The 26,108-nt window shown below is 34.0% G+C and overlaps 1 protein-coding gene across 1 annotated transcript in view; it reads right to left on the reverse strand.

Annotated features, from left to right (window-relative positions):
- Positions 1–26,108, reverse strand: part of LOC138708924 (protein O-linked-mannose beta-1,2-N-acetylglucosaminyltransferase 1-like) — a 400,514-nt gene that overhangs the window by 6,740 nt on the left and 367,666 nt on the right. The window contains exons 14-15 of the mRNA XM_069839284.1: positions 17,791–17,862; positions 15,871–15,980 (exon numbers count right to left, since the gene is read on the reverse strand). Coding sequence (XP_069695385.1) covers positions 15,871–15,980; positions 17,791–17,862 — 182 coding nt within the window. The remainder of the gene's footprint in view (positions 1–15,870; positions 15,981–17,790; positions 17,863–26,108) is intronic.

Here is a 26,108-nt window from a genome sequence, read left to right on the forward strand (position 1 = left end):
TGCTAAAAGAACTAAAAAGCGTTGTCACGATAAAACGAGGCACACAAATGCAGTATACATAAGGTGATTTCTACAGAATCATAAAAGTGAGCAATTCTACCACACTAGGTGGTATTCAAGTCGAACAAATAAAACTAAGGCCACCAGAGATAACTTGTGAATCATATTTTAAAATCATAAAATTTTATAAAATATTCGGATGTATAAAGTCCGAAATGTCAACAATGTAAAATCAAATATAAAACAACAAATGTAACCTCCGGATGTAAAGGGTCCGGAGGATAAGTAAAACGGATCAATAAAAACTAAATCACCTTATCCAAACCTGTTTTTGATAAAAATCTCAGAACTGCATTTGTACAATTAAAATCATTTCCAAGAGCGTCACGTAATGTCGGCCGAATTCCATATTGCCTCCGTGCATGGTCATATTTCCTGCAACGCAATAAAAACTGTTCCACCGTAAGTGGAACATGGCACATATCGCACTCCGGCTGAGGCTCGCCACGTAGGAGATGGCCGTGTGTCAGATGACAATGGCCAATCCTCAACCGGGTGAGTAAAACCTCCTCGTGTCGCGACGCTCTTGTAGACGAATCCCAAACTCGAACGGTATTCTTTATATTTCGTAATTTGTTTCCCTCTTGTGCAGACCATTCTCCTTCCCATTGCCACCAAATTTTATATTTCAAGTAGTTTCGAATGTCCTGCCACCTCTCGCGCCAATATACCAGAGAGCCATTCAGTGCGCCAGCCCTGGCTGCAGTATCCGCGGCCTCATTTCCTGCAATCCCTACATGGCCAGGAATCCACACTACTCCAATCTCATAATCAGAGCAAAGGAGAGTATGGAACAGCTGCTGAGTTCTTAAGACAAGCGGATCATTACAATTAAAAGACTGCAAGGACTGGATGGCACTTAAAGAGTCGGAACAGATAAGGAATCTGCCCCGAGGTTGCCTAATTAAAAACAATAAAACTCTGTAAAAAGCATAGAGTTCAGCAGTAAAAACACTAGTATATTGGCTTAGTCTGTATTTAAATATCTCTCCATTTGTAACGATGGACTGGGAAAACAGAACAGAATGGAGGAAGAAAAGAGAGAAAAAAAAAGGAATATACTTTGAACACAGGAAGAAAAAAATGTTATGTTTTATTTAAAGACGCCGAGGTCATATCAGCATCGCCGGTATGCCGGAATTTTGTCCCGCAGGAGTTCTTTTACTTGCCAGTAAATCTACTGACATGAGCCTGTCCCATTTAAGTACACTTAAATGCCATCGACCTGGCCCGGGATCGCTACGAGGCCGACAACACAAGAAGATGTATTTACATTATATACCTGAACTTTATTAATAATGAAGTTTATATAAAATAATAATAGGGGAAACGCGTCTAATTCCGTAGTAGTGCATATATGATTTTACTGCCACTTTACAATAGCGTGAACGTAAGTTTTGAGAGGCTGTCAACAGGAGGCATGTTCTCTGCAGTGCTATAGAAAAAAAAATTAAGGATATTGGTCGAATCCTCTGTCGGCAATACAGTGAAACATCGAAAGTTGGCTGTTTTTCGTGTTTTGCTACACAGCTGTGAAGAAAGTGAGCATTGTTATACATAAGTTGTTCCTTTTATATAAATTTCATAATGTATTATATAATTAATTACGACTGCGGAATTAGCCAAGTCCTATTGCGGATTTATCCGCACTGTTACGGAATTACACGAGTTGTTCTTTTTCAACTGTAATGTATGTGCAACTAAATATATTTGCATTTTAATAGATCTCTTTATTTCATTTGGTAAGGAAAGGTTTCGTCCATGTCTACGTACTTTGACAATATTTTTCAATAAACATTTTGATAAAAATATGATAGATTTACTTCTTAATATTGCGGAATTAGCCGAGTCTCCCCTACTGTACATTTAATTCACAAGAGTTTGAGGTTTATTAACATAAATGTAGTTAATATAAAATTAAAATAGGAATGTTGTTTTGTTCCTCGCTCATTAAGGCTCTGGAGATATTTCAAAAGATAACTATACGACATGTTCTGAATATCTCTAGCATAGTGCTTCCCACTTTCGGGCGAGACCTCTGTTTGCGACTCCCAACTACCGTACTGGTTCATGACCCCATTCGTAAAATACAAGTTCCTATAAAACTGCAAACAACTAAGTTTACTCAAAATGGTTAGCACCTAAAGTACGAATTTAAATAACAGCTTTTAAGTATTTGCGAAAGAAATGAAAAACAATTACGACAATCACAAAATGGATATTGAATCCGATTTTAGACAGTTGCATTCAAGTGGTTTGAATTACAAATAAAAAAATGAAGCACTCACTGAAACATATATCTTCTGATGGAATGTTGAAACTGCACTTTTTTTTCGCACAGCATAGACCAGTTTTGTCTCAAAAGAATACTTCGAGCTTGTAAAAAGAAATAGTTGGAAAGAGCACTCAGCGCGCAGAGCTGAGAGGTCCCGGGTTCGATTCTCGGTGTCGGAACGAATTTTTCTCGAATTAAATGATGATAAAACACATTGGCTACTTCATAGTAGTCGTGTAATATTCAATGAGGTAGGCGAGACCTCATATATAATGAATATGTATTGTAAAAGAAACTTGATAACATACCACACATATTTCCGATCATATACTAACAAACACAAAACCAAAGGCATGGATACAATACGTTTGTTTGAATCTAAGTGTTTAACGAGCACTGTTTTTAACCATAGTAGTCTACTAACATCGGCCGTAGAATTTATAATACCTTAATAAAGAAATATCCTTATCTATTTCAAATTTAAGAATGTATGTAAGCAATTTGTTAAGAGTAATAATTATTGATTTTTAAATGTTATTTTATGATTCATGTAAATTTATTGTGTATCGAATCCTCTCCTGAGCACGAGAACACTCTTTTTCAGGGGAGTGCTAGAATTTTGTTATTTTACAATTTTCTTTGCATTGTATTTTTCTGGCAATAAACAATATTATTATTATTATTATTATTATTATTATTATTATTAGTTGCAACGTCGTATTCATGCAAAATAAGTTTCTCATATATCACTGCCATCAAAATAAAAGCGTGAAATCTCTTTGAATTTGAAATTAATTTAACTGTATTTATCGAATACTAACTCAAGATTCGAGAAGCTACTTTCTAAAAAACAGACACATTTATCCCATTAATTATTTTTTAATTTATAACTACTGAAAAATTGTTTACTTTTATGTTAAACGTTGTTTATTTTTGTGTCTAAATACAAAATTAATTTATGTTAAAAAGACAATTTTCTAATATTTATTTTGTAAATCATCCCACAACCCTCTAAGCTCTTTACAGGATCCCCCAAGGGTTCGCGACCCCAATCCCCACTTTGGGAACCACTACTCTAGTAATTATTGCCTTCAATTTTTCAGTTTAAGAAGAGTGACGAAGAACTCATTCCTTTAGATATCTAACAATTACCGGAAATCTACGGGGCTTATAATAATGTTATGTTTTATTTAACGACGCTCGCAACTGCAGAGGTTATATCAGCGTCGCCGGATGTGCCGGAATTTTGTCCTGCAGGAGTTCTTTTATACGCCAGTAAATCTACTGACATAAGCCTGTGCATTTAAGCACACTTAAATGCCATCGACCTGGCTCGGCATCGAACCCGCAACCTTGGGCATAGAAGGCCAGCGCTATACTAACTCGCCAACCAGGTAGACCCGGGGCTTATATCTTGTGATCAATGAGGCATGATATCAGGAAAATAATGACTTTACAAAGTGATCCCCAAAAGTAATGTGATTCTCTATAAGTCACCTACAGGTTAATGTATGTTACAGTCTTGCATTGAAGTAAGATTGAAATGTAACAAGCAGGGCCCGGATTCTGTTGTCATGTCATTTTTTTTCCTTGTATCGGAGACATTGTTCGTTTGTTTATAAATCCCATTTGTGACATCCACATTCTAAAACTCTACAATTTATAGGTCATTTTTTTGCCATTTCCTGGTTTTAGGTAATTTTTAAAAGTTATGTCATTTTTAGGTAATTTTTTTCAAGTTTTGGGTCAATATTTTCGTTATTAAGGGAGGTCAGAGGTGCTGTTTTAGTGATTTTGGTAAAAAAAATAGATTTTTTTTATTTTCGGCTTAAAAAATAAAGCGTACCTTAATGTACGTTAATGTAAAATTTTATTTGCTTAGGGCGTATAGAACATAATGTTTATGACGCCATTTTTAAAGTGATGCGTAGTTAAAAACCTCCGCTTCCTTTAAACGGACACACCTACTCATTGTAGTTACAATTTTTATATACAGTAGTAATTTTGAACGATATAATGCCACTGTAGTTTGTTTCAAGAAGTACAGTAGTAATTCCAACAGATGGCAATGTTTCGATGTAGATTATCGATGATCTTCTGTTATTAGATTACATGACATACCGCGTAAGTTCGGTTTACAACTTTCATTGTGAGCAAGTGTGCATAATAAAGTTCCTTGTGCTGTGAATACACGTGTTTCCTGTTAGAATTAGTTATCGTTCCTTCTTTAATAGTTAAATTTAGTTCGTTTATACTGTATTTTATTTAGTGGTGAACATGTGACTGTTTTTGTCTGCAGTGTTAGGCCTAATTTTAAGTCAGTTCCTTGTACTGTGAATACAAGTGTTTCCTGTTAGAATCAGTTTCGGTTCGTTCTTTAACGGGATTTCATAAATGCAATCTGCTTTCTACATTATATTTTGTCGTATTTATATTGATCTACTGGAAGAAACGAACACAAACATACAGTAACATATCACATCGCGTCGAGTTTTCTTCTGCTTGCTGCAAACGGAAACCAAAGAACAAAAATGACAAATGATTATACCCAGTATTTATCGAACCTTAGGAAGTGCATGTCTACAGCAGCGAATGACAAGACGCAGACCAGCGAATAGGGATTATAAAGAATGGACACTTCGCGTCGGTACCGGTACCTTTGATGTAGCCGGACCGATTTCAATGACCTTCAAGCCAGCTAAAGCGTCAGATTCTGCTTTCTCCCTAGAGTTGGCGCTGACATCACACCAGCTAGCAGTCGACACAGCGGAAATATAATACATATAATTAATACATCTAGGTACATTATGTACTCAAATAAAATAAATTGGACCCATAAAATAATAAATCCTTCATTAACTGTAATGTCTAGACTCTAGAGTTCCTTTATAATGAGAGTTCAGACGTTGACCCCAACAACAATTAAAATATGTAATGATTTGATAGCGCTGAAAATGGAAAAACAAAACTCTTACGAGAAGTAAAACCATATACTGTACCTATATTATATTATTATACAAATATTAAACGAATTCGATACTTAATTTTATAATGTATTATATTATTTTATAATATAATTTATGATATCTGAAATATAAAATATTATTATTACAACTAGTTTGTCACTGAGAAATAAGGAAAAGCTGTTAACTTGAATTTATTTGAAGCAAAGCGTTACTGGATTATGCAATAAGGTAGGCGATGTTTGGATCCTGTGCCTTAATTCTATTCTCAATTGTTATCTTAGCGTATGCTCGATTACACTACCTCTAGCGCTTGAAAGTGGAACTAGCCGCTGGCGCACAGAGAAACAAAACACAGGAAAATTCGCTCAGTGTCCATTCTTTATAATCCCTATTCGCTGCGCAGACGTTTAAATGTAGCCGATCTGCAACGTGATTGGCTGCAGGAAATGAGAGCGTGTAGCTAATTTACAACAATGAGACTTATTCCTTGTCATGCATACGCGATTATGAAACCGTTTAACCTTCAGTTGCAATAAAGTTTTCAGTGAAAAAAGTCGAGTCACAATATTTTAGGCGTACCAGTAATGTTCTTTTTTTTCATAAAACATTTAAATAACATTATTCGGCAACTCTAATCCAACATTTCACGCCCTAATTTGTTTTCTTTCTTTCTTTACAGATGTTCCAAAGAGGAAAATGATTATCTGAGACTGTAGATTTTTAATTAATTATTCAAATTACCTAATTAATTCAATTATTTTTGTTCTTGTTTTCTACTTTTCTAATTATTAAAAATTAAGTATGTATGCTTACTAATTCAATTATCTTTAGTGTATAATTTTTGTGCATTAGTTTAATATAAACAATTATTAATTATTAGAATGAAAATTCTAATTTTTTGGTCATTTTTTGTATTATTAGGTCGTTTTCATTAAATTTTAGAGTCATTTTATAGGTCGTTTTTCAAGAATTGTTAGGTTATCAAAATCTGGGCCCTGGTAGTAAGTATATGAGCATGATGTTGCAAAAATCTTTCTATATTTCTTAACCTTCCTATTGTGAATGGGTCTAATTGACACATTGCACTTACTAAAATTAACACAAAACCTACAAAAACAGCGATAATGTGACAGGGCTTTGAGTAATCCTAAAAAACATCATTACGAATATTTCCTATTACTTTTATCCAGAAAAATATAGTACTTCGTCATATATTTCACTTTGACACATCTATTGTGATTGGGTCATTTAGACCCAGTCACGGATTTTGATTTTAATTATGAGTTACATACTGTTGTTGTGTTCCGATACATTTCCGATACACGCTCTCACCCTCTCACACACTCTCACACACAGTCACACACTCTCACACACAGTCACACAATCTCACACACTCATACACTCTCGCACAATCACACAATCTCACACACTCTCACCTTCTCACACACACTCTCACCCTCTCACACACAGTCACACACTCTCACACACAGTCACACAATCACACACTCACACTGATATTAGCCGGTATGTACAGATCTGCTGGATAATCACTTCAAGAACTGTGGGACAGTATGTATGGTAGACCTGTTTTCTGTGCAACAACATCACTTCAATTTTTCCATACTACTAGCAAGTTTCTCAGGTTTGACAAAAATCAGTCCGACCAATTAGATAACGTCATGATAAATTGGCTGCTACTATATTTTTTTTTCTCATATGTTTGTGGAACAAATGCCAAAAATGTTCTTACCCTACCAAGATATTACAGTATATGAGCAGTTGGAGCCATTTCGAGACAAATATCCCTTCCGCCAGTACACACTTTCAAAACCCAGAGGGTAGTATGGTATAAAATTGTGATGTAAAAACAGTATAATATGTTTGTGCAGCAGAAGTTTACAAAGCAAAGCCAGAAAGTGGACCACGAGAAACAAACCAAGGCAGAAATGTTGGTAGCATTGAAAAGACTGATCGAAACATCACCACGGGCAATTTTTTCACCGGTTATATTTTGGCATTTCCCACACATTGGCGTCGTGGTCTAAGGCTTCCTGTCTAGGACTCGCGTTACGGAATGCGCGCTGGTTCGAGTCCTCATGGGGGAAGAAATTTTCTCATGAAATTTCGGCCAGTGTATGGGACCGGTGCACACCCAACATCGTGATGCACTTGGGGAGCTATGATAGGTAACGAAATCCGGTTATGCAAACCAGCTATAACGTGCTAACCACACGATATCTCCATTCTGGTTGGATGATCGTCCACCTCTGCTTCGGCATGTGGCCGTGAGCCCAGCAGCCAGCTGGTCGGTCTTGGCCCTTCGTGGGCTGTAGCGGCACGGATTATTATATTTTGGCCGAGGAACTTCTCAAGAGGAATCTAACGTCAGCAGTGGCGTAGCATGAAATTTTGAGCAAGGGAAGCTAACTCAAGTTGTCTTTCATGTACATATGAGAAAACGTATTACAAAAATATAGTCTTAAAATAAATAGTAGTCAATGTCAAGCCAGCAGTCGAAGATTGGTTGGAACATCGTAAGTAACACCAATAAGGCAACACCTCAAATGAAACGTAGTAAAATATGATTTCATGGTTTACACATATCTCTAACAAATAGACACGGTCATTTGTTTTTTAAATCGCACTTTTGTTCGTAAGTCAGTCTTGATAATATTATTGTCCTAAAAATTCAAGTAATTGGTGTCAGGAACTGTTATTTCACTCATTATTTATTATATCAGCCACAATGCACACTAACACTTCAACTGAACACAACTGACGAAAAGGGATAACTCGGAAACTTTCAATGTAAAAGCTAGCTTCTTCCGTGCCTTGCGACAAGGGTAGTTTAGTTACAAAGGGATGGAGAATCTGCGGGATGGATTACACAGAAGAATGAGTGAAAGAAACCAGTCTGCTTGGAAGCTGGTGTGTGCAGGCTTCTTGTTTGCTGCTGCATCACAAATCATCCTGAGCTGCCGCATCACAATATTTAACGCATAAATATAAACTCTATTAAAGTTAATAAATAATTTTGTTCATAAACGGCAGGTTTATTATGAAATTATTATTAACTGGGGAAGCTGAGCTTTTTAGCTTACATTGACGCTACGCCACTGAACGTCAGTCAGAACTCTGAGAAAAAGCAAACCATAAGATATGCAGCTAATCTGTACGAGACAAGGATGTCCAAGCATTTTCGGATTTCAGCCCGACGTAACTATGGTGTCGTATGTGTCTTAGAAGAATAAATCAGTGATTTTGCTGTCCATAGTGCATCACGACTGCAGTACATCTTCAGAAGAGCACAGAAAGCCTGAAATCATATTACGTTACAACAAAACGAAGGGAGGAATTGTCGCCACACATAAACGTGCCAATACCTACTCTTGCAAAAGGAGTGCCAAAAGATGGTCTCATTGTGTGTTTTATAATGTACTCGATATTGAAGGAATAAATGCTTATGTATTCTATGCTCAAGCGAGTACAATCCAAATAAATTGTATAGACGAAGATTGTTCCTGAAGGAATTAGACTAGGCCTACAATTAACACAAGCAATGTGAGAAAAAAAGGACGACAAGAAGCCTGCCTCAGAAGATAAAACTAAGTTTGGAAAATGTTCCAGGAATGAGTTCAGGAGAAAGTGCAACAAAAAGGAATGTAGACCGAAGAAAGACCAAAATACTGTCAAAATGCAATAGATGCAAAGCATTTCTCTGCCAAGATCATGCAAACATTTTAGGCCTAATGCAACATTTGCATAGATTAAATTGGTAATTATTTTGTGTTCACACATTGGAAAATAAAACATTGATTGCTTTTTTTAACCAAGACATAGATAAAAGTAGATGTTTTACTATTACATCCATTTTTCAAATCCTGGGTCAAACTGACCCATTCACAATATGTGTGACAAAGTTTCGAACATAATAGGAAGGTTAAAGTGTTTTTCTCTAGTCTGCCTAATAACCACTGTAACTATTTGTCCGTTCTTAAATTTTCCGAAGAAACATTATAGTCCAATGACAAAATACAATTCGAAATACCACTAAACAGTACATTTCACACTATGTCGTTCTTGTTTTAGGATAACATCGGATTATAATATATCTACCAAATCTTGCTATTATGTTATTAACAACTACGTTTCATACGAAATGAGCCTCATCCATAATACGGGTATATACAAGTTCTCGTTCATTTTCATTTCTATAATTGTTCGTATAGTGAAGTTCAGTAGAATTACTTTGTCGGGCTCCATGAAAGAAGCTTTCTATTTTATAAAGAAATAATTTTAGCTGTTTTATGAGAATCTGTCATGTTGCTGAGTAAGTCGAATATTTTCGCATGATTTTATTTTGTTTATAGTTTGACTTTATTTTATTACTTTATATCTATTTCTAGTGGTGTGAAAGAGAAGGCCTGATGGCCTTAATTACACCAGAATAGATAGATAAATAAATAAACAAACAAATAGATAATTAAATAAGTACATAAATGACTAATTAAATAACTGAATAAGTAACTAATTAAGTAATTATGTACGTAAATAGGTAAATCAGTAAATAAATAAGTACGTAAATAACTAATTAAATAACTGAGTAAGTAACTAATTAAGTAATAATGTACATAAATAGGTAAATCAGTAAACAAATGTATATATATATATAAATAAATGATTAAACAAATAAATAACTTAATATTTGATAGGTCATCTGCAGTCTTTTTACAATACTTTCCACACTGCATGTTTCCCACATGTCAACTTTGTAGGTATTGTGAAATTTAGTAAAAGATGTGTTCAATGGACTTTTTTCCTATCAGAACACTTTTCATCTGTCCTTGAATAGGTTTCTTAAAAACGTTCGAATAACTTCCAGTATGAAGATAGCTTACAGGGTCCACGTCACATCATTCAAAATTCTAATTCTTTTTAGGCTGAAGGAAAATTATTCTCCATTGCATGTATAACAATATTGTACAGTACATCATGAACTTTAATCTATGGAGAGACAACTTCTATTTCAAAGAATATATGTGTGAAAAAAAAAAAAAAGTTACGTTACTTTACGTTACATTATGTTATAAAGTATATTATATTATTATTCTTGTTGTTTAGTCAATTGTCCGAAGACAGGTCTGAACCTCGTAAGTGACACCAATAAGGCATCACTCAAGAGGCAACTAAGCCAGGAGATAATGGGGTAGGGTGGCCAGTTCCTTTCCCTCTCCATTGCATACATCGCTGACTAGTAACATTACACTAATCAGACTTCAGAAGGAATATTTTATGGAAATAAAATATTTTTGCAACTATTGTGCGAAATATGACTAATTGAAAACATTTTTAAAGGACATCCTATAGTTTTTATTTCATCTGAAAGATCATTTATTATTATTATTATTATTATTATTATTATTATTATTATTATTATTATTATTATTATTATTATTGTGATGAGGTTACAGAAGTTAGCAAAATGTGTACCACATAAATAAGTTTCATTCAGAGAAAGGATACATAACATTTTGCTTAAAGCAATGACACATATAATGAAACTAAAAAATAAGGTCTTGAAAAATTGGGTTTAAAGAAAATAGTATGATTTAAAATAAGTATCAAAGCGTGTTGAATTTCAATGAGAAGGTGCCATATACACAGCTATTAAATCATCATCTACATCACACATTGACTATGATTCTGTGCAATGCAAACAAGTCACTTTCTTATCATTCCAATCTTCAACAGAGGCAATTCTCTTCAAAATATGTGATTGGTTCTCAGCCAATAAATTAGTATTAAATTATAACAAAACTAGCATAATTCAATTTAAATCTTCTCAAAATTCAACCTCGTAAATATCAAACCCAATAATTAATAACAGATTCCTAATAGAAACAACAACAACAACCAAATTCCGTGGCTTGCAAATCAATAATATGTTAAAATGGGAAAACCATATTAAAGAAATTACCCCCGGACTAAATTCAGCATATAAATGAAATAAGTATAAAACTCCTTAAAATAACTGTCTTATTTAACCTAAAGAATGACACAAAAATTACATTAGGTCATTTATACAATCAAAACGTGACAAGAGCTTTCGCCAATTAATGGCATCTTCAGTAACATAGAGTGATACTGTGAGCATAAAGACAATAGTGTGGCAAAACAATAAGATTCGATAATTGCATAACGTAAATATGGAGATAATAAATTAAAAACAATATTACATAAAATAACTGTACAATCGCAAAATATTGGAATAATAATCGCTTAAAACAGTAGTGGTTGTAGTGATTAATCATCATACAGAGTCTTTTAAATTCAGCATGTTTTGCTATTAGATCTATGCAAGATATAGTGAATATCAATACCTTAAAAACAATATACTTCGCATACTTCCACTCGGTAATGAATTTTGGAATAATATTCTGGGGAAATTCAACAGATAGTAACAGTATATTCCTACTACAGGAAAAGAGTAATTAGAATAATAGTAGGTGCCAAATCTAGGGAATCGTGTAGAACTATTTTCAAAAAACTACAAATAATGACCATGGCTTGTCAGTATATTTTTTCACTAATAACAATCTTCCTCATAAGTAATCGTGAAAACTTTGTAACTAATTCAACAGTTCATAGCATAAATACGCGTCAAAAATGACTTTCATACTCCATCGGCAAGTCTATCGTGCTATCAAAAAAGAGTGCATTATATGGGAGTCAAAATTTTTAATAGCTTCCCTATGGATATAAAGAATGAAACTTAAAACATAAGATTATTTAGGGCCAAATTAAAGAAGCACCTAATTTCTCACGCCTTCTATTTTGAGGTGAATTCATGACAGTCAACAACGCTTCATGAATATTTCTGTGTTCTATTAAATATTGATACTAAAACTTTGTGTTGTACTAATAAGCTATATTGTAAAACTTTTCTGTATATAATTATTTCAACTAGACTGTGACTATAATTAAGACTTTATAGTACTATTAGGCCTAATGTATATTTTTTTCGTATGATATGTTCCATATTCTAGCCGTGAAGCAATGTATGAATACAATGGAGTGTAAAGAAATACAATACAATAACACAACTGTATCTAAAATCTCATAAGCAGTGAATGTGGACTGCCTCATTAAAAAAACAAACGAAAACAAATTCTGCAATTGGCCAGCAAGAAGTGACAAAATGATTTATAAATGGAGTGATGTAGAAAGAAAAATAACCCCAATAACATTTAAACGATAGTTTTTACATTCTTAGAACTGAACATTTTAATTAAAATCCATTCCATTGTGCATATTATAAATTCAAAATAGCACCTTTTTATTCTTTGCTTAAATTGCTTTAGATATAATGGATACTAATTTTGTTTTTGTCCTGAATACCAATAAACTTTTCTACTTCATATTATTCGAGGTGACTATAAAGCTTTCCACACGACATAGTTAATAGTCTCATCTTCTTCGTGGCTAGAACATTTTGTCTGGGCGCATGCAATATTGAAATTATCGCCACTAACAGCGACTGAGTCTGAACATTAGACGTAGACAACATTGCTTACGCATGAATGGCTCGTGTTTTGGGTGGCTGAAAAGCTGCTACCTCCATAAACTAAGTCTCATCAAAAAGTTATAATATCTATGGCATTGCTCTCCTCAGTTGGCTGTACTGGAATTGGTTCCCAAATCTGTGAATTAGTTCCCAGTTCGTCCCAGAGCTATACTCGAGTTGGTTCCAGGTTGATTTCTCCTGTGTACTTCAATTGGTTCCCGCGCTAGATCAAGACAGATTCCTAGGCTTAATGTAAGTATCGCACTGAACCTCCTTCAGAGCATCTGCAAGTGCAAATATATTTGGGTGTGGAGCACAAAAGTGCGCGTTAAGTTTACTGTGAAAAGATTCACAACAGTTGGTTGTTCGCTCTAAGGAAGAAGTAAACTCAGCCCATATTGGAGGTGGATGCTCACTTGTTGGTGTAATATAAGTATGGAGGAGGTAATCAAAGAACTGGTCCAATCGATCGTCTATAAGTTTGACAGCCATTAAGTCATTAAAAAAACAATCTTCAACTTCTTGAGGAGCCAATAAAGGCAGTCCGAATATAGTTTTTAGAAGCTGACCAATTTCAGATTCCTTATTTTTAAATTCCGCACTCAAACCTAAGGATTGAATTTTCCTCCACCAAGATTGTGCAAGATGGAATCTACAACCTTTAAGTTTGGCATTAGGGAATACGTTTGAAATTCCATTTTGGATAATGTTTTCTGAAAACCGAATTTGTAATCACTGATCACTAAGAGTTTTTTCCCCTTTTCACTGAGCATAGTAGTAAAATCCATAATAGGCAATAACAACTACTCTGCTACATGATCGATTAACATCCATGTCCCACACAGCCTGCTACAAAATCACAGCCTTGGATATTTGAACATGGGGAACCAACTCAAGTTGTTGATATTTGAACATGGGGAACCAACTCAAGTTGTTGATATTTGAACATGGGGAACCAACTCACGTTGTTGATATTTTGTTTGGGAACCAACTGCAGAACAGCGCCTCAGTTATAGAAACAAAGAGATAGATTTGTAAATATAAATGTGGCTCTAAATGATTTATAATAAAGAAACTTCTAAGTGTTTTTATTATACACAAGGCTGATAAGAAGTACATTAAGTTTTCAACATAACAGATCTGTGAGTAGGCCTATTCATTTATTGTCTAAATATACAGACATTTAATCATAGCCACCCTATCTTATGGTGTATAAAAAAACTTTGACACATGTAAAAAAAGTGTTTCCATCCGTCAATAAAGTAACATCGACTGAAATAAGGAGTTAGTATTTATAATTTACTAGTGGCTTGTGCAGCAAAAGCTGCAAACTAAGTGCATTAGATGTTCAAATAAAAATTTTTCAGATTTATTTTCAATGAAGAATACCACACATTTTAAAAGTTATTTTCTTCCATAATAACGAAACGTACTCCCTCTGAATGGTTTTTTTTAATGCCAAATACTTTTTCTTGAACCTATCCACCTTCAGTTTTTTTAGTTTCAACGCGAAAACGCAAGTAACAATGTCAGGACGATCAGTGGGTTTTTCATGTGGGAGTAAAGCAATAGCTATTTCAGATCATTTTGGATTGTAGGCAAAAGTTAAAACAATGTCAGGTTTGCTTTGCTTTCGAACAATAGACATAGCATTTTGTTATAGCTGCTGCAAGGAGAGCTTGAAATGTAGAGGGTAAAATCATTTTATCCTGCTGAGAGATCTTGCTAAAATGATCGGGAGACTACAAAATTTTCTAGGCCTCTTATTTTGTCAGTAAGTACGTAATACCTTTTGGTGTTTCCGTAGGGACTTTAATTTTTGCGCTCTCTCGAGTCAATACGGAAGAAAATGACGCATATAAATATCTACACCACACCAACATTAAGTATATGAAAAAAGATCCACCCCACTTCATTAATAACTATAAAAATATTTTATTTTTAATAACAATATTATTATCTTACGTAAGTTTTGTAGTTATATATGCCACATAGCCGCCACTCAGTAAATTATAGAAATGAAGATTTAATTTCATATATTCTCTACATCTGCTTATATAACCCCAAAACGTTTCATTTTCATATCATCAATAAAGCATTAATATGTATAATTAATTAAAAATAGTCATATCATGGTATTAACTATAACAATATTTAATTTCTAAGGGTAATAATGTCATCAAATCACCTCAAGTTTTGCAGATTTTAATATCCAATACACAGCTGTACTCAGACCTGTATCAGACCGCAGAATCAGACCTGTAAATTATTTTTAGTAAATATTGAAGTTTTTAATAATTTGAGCTCTAAACATGCCAGCAATCCTGCAGGTCATGGCCTTCATGTAATAGCCTATTGTTTATTGTAGTGTACGTTTTTTTTTTATTCTGAAATGCAATTAGTTCTCAAAACTAGCGAAAGGTGGATTTTGGAAAATAGGAAAATTATGTAGTAAAACTAACACATCACTGAAAGTTACTATTTTTCTGAAAATCCTTGGATACCAAGCTTCAAAATGACGGGCCATTCATTAAAATCCGTTCTGCCGTTTTCCCATAATTTCCATTACTATTTAAAATTATATATATAGATTTTAGATTAAGAAATTGCTTCCCAATGTTCGATCAAAATTTTTTATTCTACGCCACAGACCTAGTTGAAATCCAGGCAAGGTCAAGTGAAATTTGTGATGAAAGAAGATTGTTCATACTTTCCCTCAGACTATTGCTCTTTCCCCTGCCATATTGTTTCTCCATTCACCATCATCAATGAAGAAAAATATGAGGGCAGAACCCTACCTCCAATGAAATTTGGTAATGAATTGTCTATAAACGGTAGATAATAACAGTTATCCTTCCATGGACTTGGTCCAATTCAGCTAGGAATAACACATACAAGTACAAACAGGCACTTGAACCCTCATAACCTAGCTTACTACAAAATACTAATTTTATCTCTGTTTTACTGCATAAGGAAACAGACTGTGTTTGTTACATTATACTTACGCATATTCTGAGTTTGGAACACCAATAACCAATATTTCACTGCCCTTCATATGCATTCTCCACATACTTTTGTGAAATCCTCTAGCATCCAGATCCCATATCTTGAAACACTGAAAATATATTTAAAATATTAACAACTTCCTAAGCAGAGTTACAAATAACATAATGAAAGAATATGCACTTTAACAAACTTCATAATACACAAATGCATTTCAGATATTTCAAGAGAGTCGAACTAACAGATCGCCCTTGGACAGAAAACTATGAATTATTATTATTATTATTATTATTATTATTATTATTATTATTATTATTATTATTATTATTATTATTATTATTATTACTGATGTTGAAAGTGATCAGAAAGAGAAAAGGAAATTGGGTTAGGTTACTGTCTGAGAAGAAACTGCCTACTGAAGGACGCACTGGAAGGAATGGTGAACGGGAGAAGAGTTCGGGGCAGAAAAAGATATCAGATGATAGACGACATTAAGAGATATGTATCATATGCAGAGACACAGAGAAAGGCAAAAGATAGGAGAGATTGGAGAATGCTGGGTTTGTAGTGAAAGAACGCTCTTGGACAGAAAACTATGTATTATTATTATTATTATTATTATTATTATTATTATTGTGTTGTCGTTTTGTGCTGAACTGTTATTGGCCTCTAGTTGTTTTACAGCAAAATAAAGCATTAGTAAGTAAATAAATGAATAAATATATTGTTATAATTATTATTATTATTATTATTATTATTATTATTATTATTATTATTATTATTACAGTCCTAGTTGCTTACTTGTGATGTAACAACGCCTTTTCTTTAGGACTACGAAAGTATCGATCTTAATTTCTTAGGGATCAACAAAATGTGGCGCTCTACAGTATTTATAGTCACATGGTTCATTTTGTATTTATTACTGATATTGCATTTTTCATTCCACTTGTATACTGACTCATCCCTACTTGAGTACTAATACGAACGTACCCCCCCCCCCCAAAAAAAAAAGGAAAAACTCCATATGAAGCCTATTTCCCAAAAAAAATCATTATTTTAGACCTAAAATCTCTCTGTTTGAGTAGCTTATAGAAAATGGTTTTTAAACTGAAGGAATCGTCTCGCCAAGAGTTATAAACCGGTCGAATTAGCAGATCAAGGACATTTAGGATTACTTGTGTCCTTCCTCCTACTTTCTGCAGCCGCTAAATATATCATTGGACTGCTAATCTGACCGGTTTAACTCTCTTGGCGGGACGATTCTATCTGTACAAAAACATACTATAAACGAGCGTGAATTTGAAAGGAATTATGAGTTAAATTTCCTTATTCATTAGTAGTACGCTTTAAGTCAGAATATTGAATAAAGTTGGTAAAATGCAAAATACATACACCTGCGTTGCTTTTGGTGAATATTTTGTAAATCAAATTTAATAAAATACATGTTTAATTGTAAATACAGTGGAAGCTCTTAAGTTCGACAGAAATCAAGTTCGACATCCTATAGTTCGACTGCTTACGTAGTCGAACTAGACAAGCCCTTATATGGGCACTAAGAAATGGGTTTGCCATTTGAATGGGAATTGGTTCTGTGTCTTGTAGTGATACTTTTCTTAAAGGAAAACAGAATATTTTATTGATTAGGACATCCATATTGATCACTGATTTTAAATTAATGAACTCTTCCTTTTCTATTTGAGAAAAGTAACTGTCGAAACCCACTGTGGTACTAGAAGCGCATACACAAGTCTCGGGACGGGCAGGAAATGCAAGTACAGTACTGTATTCGTTGATGGATAACCAATAAGAATTTGTATTCATTTCACCTGCTATTGGACTACACTTACTGGACAGAACTTTCAATTCTGTTCTGTCGAACTTAGGAGAGTCCACTGTACGTTAATATACTTTGAGAATCTTACCTTTGCCACTTGCAGCCATGTCACAAAATCCTTTGGTTCTTCCATTTTGATAAACATAATTATTATTTCACCCTGAAACAAAAAGAAAAAAAATAAATGAATTATTCTGTGTAATTATTTACTTTGGTATTAATTTTGTTTATGAACAAAACCTATAGGCTAATATAGGCTACAGTAAGTTAATATTAAGTGTTTAAAAACATGGTTTCTTAAAAATTGTAATAAACAGTTTTAATATAAATTTAAAAAGTAAACATAAATTTTCTAATTTTGAAATGATAGTTATTATGAACTCAGAACGATTATTAGAGGAGAAAAATTCGCTCTGGTGCCGGGGATCGAACCCGAGTCCTTAGTTCTACGTACCAAGCGCTCTAACCACTGAGCTACGTCAAAGTTCAATCCACAGCACCGAATCGAATCCCCCTCTTCCAGTGTTTTTCTCCTTTGTGGCCTGACTCCAAGTTCGACATGTATGTTGGCGTATATTAAGTCAACTGCCATTATACAAGGAGCGCACTCAATTGAGTGACTTGGTGGCCGGGATTCTACAGTAATATGGACTGTTGGGCAAAGAATCTATGTAAAGATGAATTTTTGGTCTTACAGAATAGGCCTATATCTGTTATGGTAACAATGATCCAGAGCGAATTTTTCTTCTCTAATAGTAATTGTTAGCATAACAGATACTATTCTGTAGGTCCAAAAATTCATCTTTACGTATGAACTCAGAAGTCTGACTGTATTAAATTCAATTATTTATTCCAAAATATACAAAATATACCAGAAAAGAAGTGTTTATGAAATAAATACAATGCTCAAAAGAATTGTTGTATATTATTTTAATGTAAACTTATTAAGAAAGATGCATTTTTTATTTTGCGTTGAAGAAAAATTATAGCATATTTCTTCTTAAGTTTGCGATAAATTAATATGCAACAATTTTACGAGGAAAAAATAAATATCGAATATTTCATAATTTTGCAATGAGATAATGTGCAACAATTTATTTATCTATACAATACCGTATAGAAGAGATGAAACCTGACATCTAAGGGTACGTACAAGGTGGAGCGACGATAAACGATAAAAGAAGCAGCGATGCTATATCAGAGAGAATTGAAGCATGCACTGTCATTGAGGTGTGCATATTGGAGTAACGATAAAAGCGACGAAAAAGATAAGTTCCATTTTCTTCGCTCTTGTCGTTCATATAATCTGTGATTAAGATAATATTGATGTGTATAATGACCGGTGGTTATCAATATATCCGAATATTAATAGATTTATTATTATTTCGGCATATTAAATTAATTGTTGTAGATATTGGCAAATTGATCACTTGTATATTTATTGGTCATATATTATGTGATCACAAGAACTAATCACAACACAACGAATTTATACTATCTTTGGGATGAGAAACTGGTTTAATTTTGTACGTATTTAACTTATATTAACCTTGAACTTAGCAGCTGATATTTCCTATATATCTTCTTTCATTAAGTGAATGCATAGAATATCTTCTACTGATAAAACAAAATGTTCGCTTCCCGCGACCTCGTTGCTCCGATATGAACACTTGATTCTTTGATAATACCAAAGCGTCGCCAGACATAATAATAATAATAATAATAATAATAATAATAACTAACAATAATAATAATAATATTATTATTATTATTATTATTATTATTATTATTACTATTATCACCATCATCATATTAGAGTGTTTGATTAATATTAAAATAGGTTTAAAAAAAAAGAAGTGCATTATGTTTTTCTTCTACAGGGACATCATTTTATTTTACTAACATTTTTAATATTAACCTGTCTATACCTTTAGAGAACCGGAAACACCGCTTCCTCCCCCCTCCAAGACTGGAGTTCGATGATACTGGCGTAAAACACAAATCACTCTACTAGGTATAGGATGGAAGAAAAGTAGTTCATCCATTTACGTAAACTAGGAAATATCGCGATTTTGAGTTTGATAATTTTCATTAGGTTTTTCTTTAATCAAAGTACAGTGCTGTATTAAGAATAACTGTTTTTACTCACGAAGTGAGTTATCCATGCGAACGTATTCATTATGCAGTGTATATTATACTGTCTACAGCACATTAGCGTACAATATAGAGAAAGAAGTTAAATTGAAAAATAATCATAATATGAATATTTAAACACAATTTTGAAAATGGTGGCCGTTCATTTCGATACAGGTTCAGTTCTTTTGTGCATATTATCGCACTATAGACTATTGCATCTAATTCCAACTGCCAGTTTCGTCCTTCGTACTAGTAACTCATGTTGAAATAATTCTGTACCTACTCTACGTACTGTGAATTCAATCTTCACTTCTGCCCGACCCGAAAATATAAAATTACTCAGACATGCTATCTACTGTCCGTCCAAGTGGTTATGCCGCAGGATTGCAGAAAGGGAGGAAATCACGTGACAGTTAATTACTTAACTAGGCCCTTTTATTTAAGTTAAATTAAACAGCTGTATATTATTACGTAAACGTCCAATTCCTAACAGAAATTAATGTTTTCAGAAAAGAGCTAAGACAGCCCAGCTTTTACAGAGGGGCGAGCAGAAGCAGGTGGGGGAAATCGGGATGCGACGTAGGCAAACGGACAGTACCTGTGAGAAAATATGATTCAATATTGAAAGCTCTTTCGTGACTGGAAAACGCGAACATATTTCTGGAACGTACTATACTCAGTAACTCAGTACTGCTTACTATCTGCGGTCTTGGTTCTGTGTGGAGTTGGAACTTCCTTAGTAGAAGGGGTGGGAGTGAAGTACATTCAAAAACTCAGGTACAAAAAAAAATTGAAGTAAAAATAAAATGATGTCCCTGTATTTGTGTTTATTGGATTTGTGTTACCTCGTCAGTCATCATTATATTTGTATTTATTTCTACGAATTATGTTACCTAATTACTTTAATTTATCAATAATATTACTCTTCACCAAAGAGAACATGGTTGTATTGAAAGCTAGTAATGTTATAAAATAAATAAACATTATGTTCTTCAGTTTAAGATTCCACGTTTTATTGATTATTTTATCCACTTTCCGTAATAGTAAATAATTCTTTGTGTTATTTTTAAGTGTTTTAGGCAGCGCTTCATGGAGCCCGTTTCTATCTTATTTTTTACTTAGCTGCAGCGTTTAACGTTTACCTCACATGTTAATTTATTAGCTGTTACTATTATAAATTGTTTTATCAATTTTATTTCGTCTGTCATATAGGCTATAACAACACTGAAAGTTAAATAGGCCTTTCATACAAAATAACTCCTCAAATAGTTGTAATCACGCAAATGAAATTTGCAACCGCCATTTTGCAATCGGGAAAGCGAAAGCGCTTTACTACAACGCTTTTAAAACACGCTTGGTTTCACTTTCAAAGTACGTTCTAAAATCTACTCAATCTATCTAAATTTTAAATCTGCCGCCACAAATTTGTACTCGGTTCAACCGAGTAATGACGTCACAGTAACTGCTCCGAACCGAACCGCTCCGTCCCCAGCCCTAAACCAGACTAAACTATGCATAGGCCTAATCATCCGTGACAAAACTCCATACATAATAATCAGCTGACTAATGAACTATAATATTAGTGTGCGTATTTTATAAGTTGTGTAGAATGTTTATGAAACAGAAGTCTGTCAAATAATAAAATTATTTTTATGAGTTTACTATTGTTACGTAATATTATTAGTATGTTTATAAAACAGTCCCCGCCACACACAGAGCAATGCACAATAGGCTTAGAGTAGATATACGGTCACATCCGAAATGTTCCATCGTTATCAGAGGAAAAATAGCGCAGTGCAACTACACGCTAAATGTTGCTAATACTGCGATACGAGTAATATTGTGATAGTTCTTTTTGAGAATTTATTACAATTTTGATGAACGAGAGAAGGACCGGTTTTGCGCAGTAACTAGTCCACGAACATTCCCCTAATACAGGCCTGCAGAACTCTAGCTCCTCACAGCGACTGCTTTACTCTCCTTTCTTACCCCACCCACCTTTTCTACCAGTGCGGTCATGACGTTCTAGTTAAGCTCGGCTGCATCAACATTCATTCTCGTGGCGGCAGGTATACAATACGCTAACAAGAATTACAAATGAACAGATAATAATATCCTTGGGAACATATCTTTAGAAAGTAAGATAAAAATGAATGAGGGAAATAAATAAGTTAAAATAAATTTAAAATGTATGTGTGCATATAATGTAAGAAGGTCTACTTATGTATATTATCGTCCTATTACAGTATTAGTAAAGCCGATTAAATCCACTTTTTGTGTAAAATAAGTTAAGTACAGTCCCGACTTGTTTTTCCGTGCTCTGTATTATACTAAATTGAAATAAGTCCGAAATGTTGCATGCATGAAGCAAACCAATTACTTTATTTGAAGAATTTATTATGATTTTTCGTGTATTAATAAAGTCTTAATTCCTGTTTTTACAAAGCTTCTATTACTGGTCTTAACTGGTTTTAATAGTAATAGGACGATAAATAAATTGTACGTTGATAAATGAGAGATAGTTATATGACAGGATGTCAATGCTGTCATTCAACATTGTAACGCACTCCATCCAAATAAATAAATACATAAATAAATAAATAAATAAATAAATAAATAAATAAATAAATAAATAAATAAATAAATAAATAAATAAATAAGTAAGAAAGTAAGAAAGTAAATAAGTAAATAAATAAGTAAATAAGTAGGCCTAAATAATTAAGTAAATAAGAAAATAAGTAAATAAGTAAGCAAGTAAATAAGTAAACAAACCAACAAACAAATAAATAATACGCGTACTGGAGTTTAAAGAGAACTGGAACATGCAAAATCTAAACCCATGAAGGAATACTACTTCCAAAGGAAATGGGAATATGATTAATTTGTTGTTGAAGACGAAAGAATTGCTTGTTTACTGTGTCCCATCCAATTTATTTCTACTCGCCATTTCAATATTAAACCACATTTCAACGAAGTCCATATTAAGAATTATGGAATGCACAAACTTTCGGGTAAGTTCATTATTACGAATATATATTGATTATTTATTTATATACTGCAAAATTAAGGACGTCATTCGTTGTGTTCATTTTGAATTGAAATTAATAGTGACTTTCAAGGTTCATTACTTAAATGCTATAAATTTGTGTTTCCGTAGGTGATGTTAGGAGGAAAGTTCTCGAAAATCTAAAGCAGGTTAGGTGCAAAGAAATCTCAAAGAAACTACCGACAGGAAATCTAGCATAATTGTAAACCTTGAAACGAGATAACGCATTATAAAAGCAATTAATTTATTATAATCCTTTTTTGAAAATTACATGCCGCCACTGATGGACCTTTGACGGCCAGAGAATGTAAATAACAATACGCGGAAGTCGATCATCCCCAATAGAAGTGGAGTGAGGCTGAAGTCATATTTCCCCTACTTACAAGTTCTGCAGACCTGCCTTAATACGTTGACACAAAAAACCGATCTTCTCCTCGCCCAGTAAAATTGTAATAAATTCTCAAAAAGAACTATCGCAATATTACCAACCTTTACCCTATAATAACTGATGCAGAAGTTCAACAGGATGTTTTCAAAAATAAAAAGGAAATCGTTTACTTTTTCAAATAATCTATAAATTAAAAAAAAAAAACTAAGAAACACGTATTTTTGCACTTTTTCATTTTCTTTTTGTTACATGTTCTAGGGTATTCGAGTTTCAATTTTTCGAAACAAGGTTAGGGACTGTAAAGCCTAATTCTGAAGATTAGGACTGTCTACTTCGAAAGTTTGAATCTGTTTTAAAACTTATGTTCATTTATATTTCAAAGTGATGCACTCTATTTCGAAAAGTTCTTGGCCACCGTGGTCGTTCAGTAATATTGATCACTTCCTCACCGTCACTTATAAGTAGACTTCGTGGAATTGCCACGAGAATCGTAAGGTTTACTACGCACGCGGTATAGACTGTATGAGAAGGGGACGTGCAACGGATGGAGTATGCCTCTGATGTAAACACTGAGCAGTATACTGCGGCTACAATAAAACCTGTATCCTGCATTCAAGAAATATAATGAATGATCATTGAAGTAGGAAATATCTAAACATATAAATACACAATTATTTTATAGTGAGATATATTAACTCTTAAAATTTAATGTAATATACTCGCATCATCCTTGAATATGTGCATTGCAGTGAAGAGTTACGTACACTTTGAGCGACTGCAAAGTGAACCTCCTCCGATGGTCACTCAAACAGTTTTTATATTGGGAAAATGTACGTTCAACAACACACGATGTAATAGGTGCATATTTGAAGAACGGGAAGTCACTACTTTTTAGTAGGTCTGCACCAACTTCAGACGTCTTGTCGTGACCTGATAGCACATCATTTAGGCTATAATACTAAGTTGTGAATAGGCAGAATTTTTAGCAATAATGTTTCTCAACTTACATTTCACTTTTTTTGAAATTAGTGAATTGTTATTTTGGATAACGGTTTGTGATACTTTATCCACTATATTAAGGGCGTCTGAGAGTTGTAGTTTAGACGATTCTAACAGGGTGATGCTTTTGGACACGATTTTAAAATTAGAATCAATGAACAGAATATCTTCCAATAGCTCTTCGGAAGGCAATGATTTTACAGCTGCAACAGCGGAACTGTCTGTGCTATCCAATGTATCAATTACCTCCATTATTTTTCCGTAATATGCTGCATAATAATTAACAGCATCCAACCATGTTTTTTTCCAACGGGTCAAGACTGGCCGCGGGGTTAAGGGTATTCCAGGGGCAATTGTTTGTAACAGCAACACTCTCATTGTAGTATGTTTGATTGAATTCTTCTCTGCACTGAACAAATGTTAAGCTTTGACTATTCCAACCACAGTAATGCAAAAACAAGTGCTTACATAGGTATACATTAGCTGTAGCTGCTCTATCTATTTGGACCGGTCACAACTCTTAACATGAACTGCTTATACTACGAGACCAGGCAGTCGCTCGCCTCCTCTATACTACCGTACATCGGCAACCTGATTGCATGCTGCGTGTGGCAATTCAACGAAGTCTACTCATAAGTTTTCGGAAAACATCTGTCATGTCCATGTGTATAGCACTGTCGAGCCTTGAACAGAAGTTTAAACGGCAGAAGACTGCCCATCAAGTTAAACTCAAGTTAACTCAAGATTAACTGGTAGTTAAGGTTTATAATACGAAGCAGAATGAAAAGAATTTAAACTGAACGTAAGGTTTAAACGGCGTTAATACCGGGCTTCAGTACTCTGCAGCCCTCGAAAATTATCAAAAAAAGTAACAAGGGATTTATGAAACCCCTTGGATTGAACGAAACGTCCTTATTCTTAATAATGTAACAAATTTACTACAGGCAGAATAAGTACACTCTATTCAATCATTAGACAAAGGAAGAAGACGGGCTGTGTCGAATGACGCAATGAAAGAAGAAATGACAGGAGAAACAGTTAAAAATGTACGAAATCGTGCGACTTTGCAAGGAAATTAGGGGCTGCAAGGAACAATCTATGTGAGCTCCAAGCCTGTTACCACTTGTCCCACTCCGTTTTTCATTTTTCCATTGAAGGAACTTAAGAGAACAAGTGCACAATATCGGATCAACAAGTTTTTCATATATGACATTTATACTTAAAGTCAAGTGTCTTACGGGATTGTGAAATTAGATGAGTAATAAAAACTCTTCTTCTTTCTCTCTTATCTACCTTTCACTCTATTTTCCTCACGTTTATAACGACATATGACATTCATTAATTCATAGTTTTCTGGTCAAGTCTTTCACTGCAAACCCAGCATCTCAAATCTTTCCTATTTTCTGCTTTCCTCTTAGTATCCTCATAATATGATCCATATATCTTAATGTCGTCTATCATATGATATCTTCTTCTGCCCCGAACTCTTATCCCGTTCACCATTCATTCCAGTGTATCCTTCAGTAGGCAGTTTCTCCTCAGCCAGTGACCCAACCAATTACTTTTTCTCTTTCTGATCAGTTTCAGCATCATTCTTTTTTCACCCACTCTTTTCAACACAACTTCATTTCTTATTCTGTCTGTCCATAGCTTATTAGATTGAAGTTTGACGTCAGGAATCAGCGTCGGTAGGTTACATTAGGGTTTTGGTATGCCTTGGACGGAAGTCAAGGTAGAGTAACCTTCACCATTTGCAAATGTTTTCCGCCATGGTGTACATGTCGAGAACCATCTAATGGAAGAAGAGGAAGTGATGGCGAACGTCTTTCGTCTTCAT

Source organism: Periplaneta americana, chromosome 11 (assembly GCF_040183065.1).
Source record: "Periplaneta americana isolate PAMFEO1 chromosome 11, P.americana_PAMFEO1_priV1, whole genome shotgun sequence".
NCBI lineage: Eukaryota > Metazoa > Arthropoda > Insecta > Blattodea > Blattidae > Periplaneta > Periplaneta americana.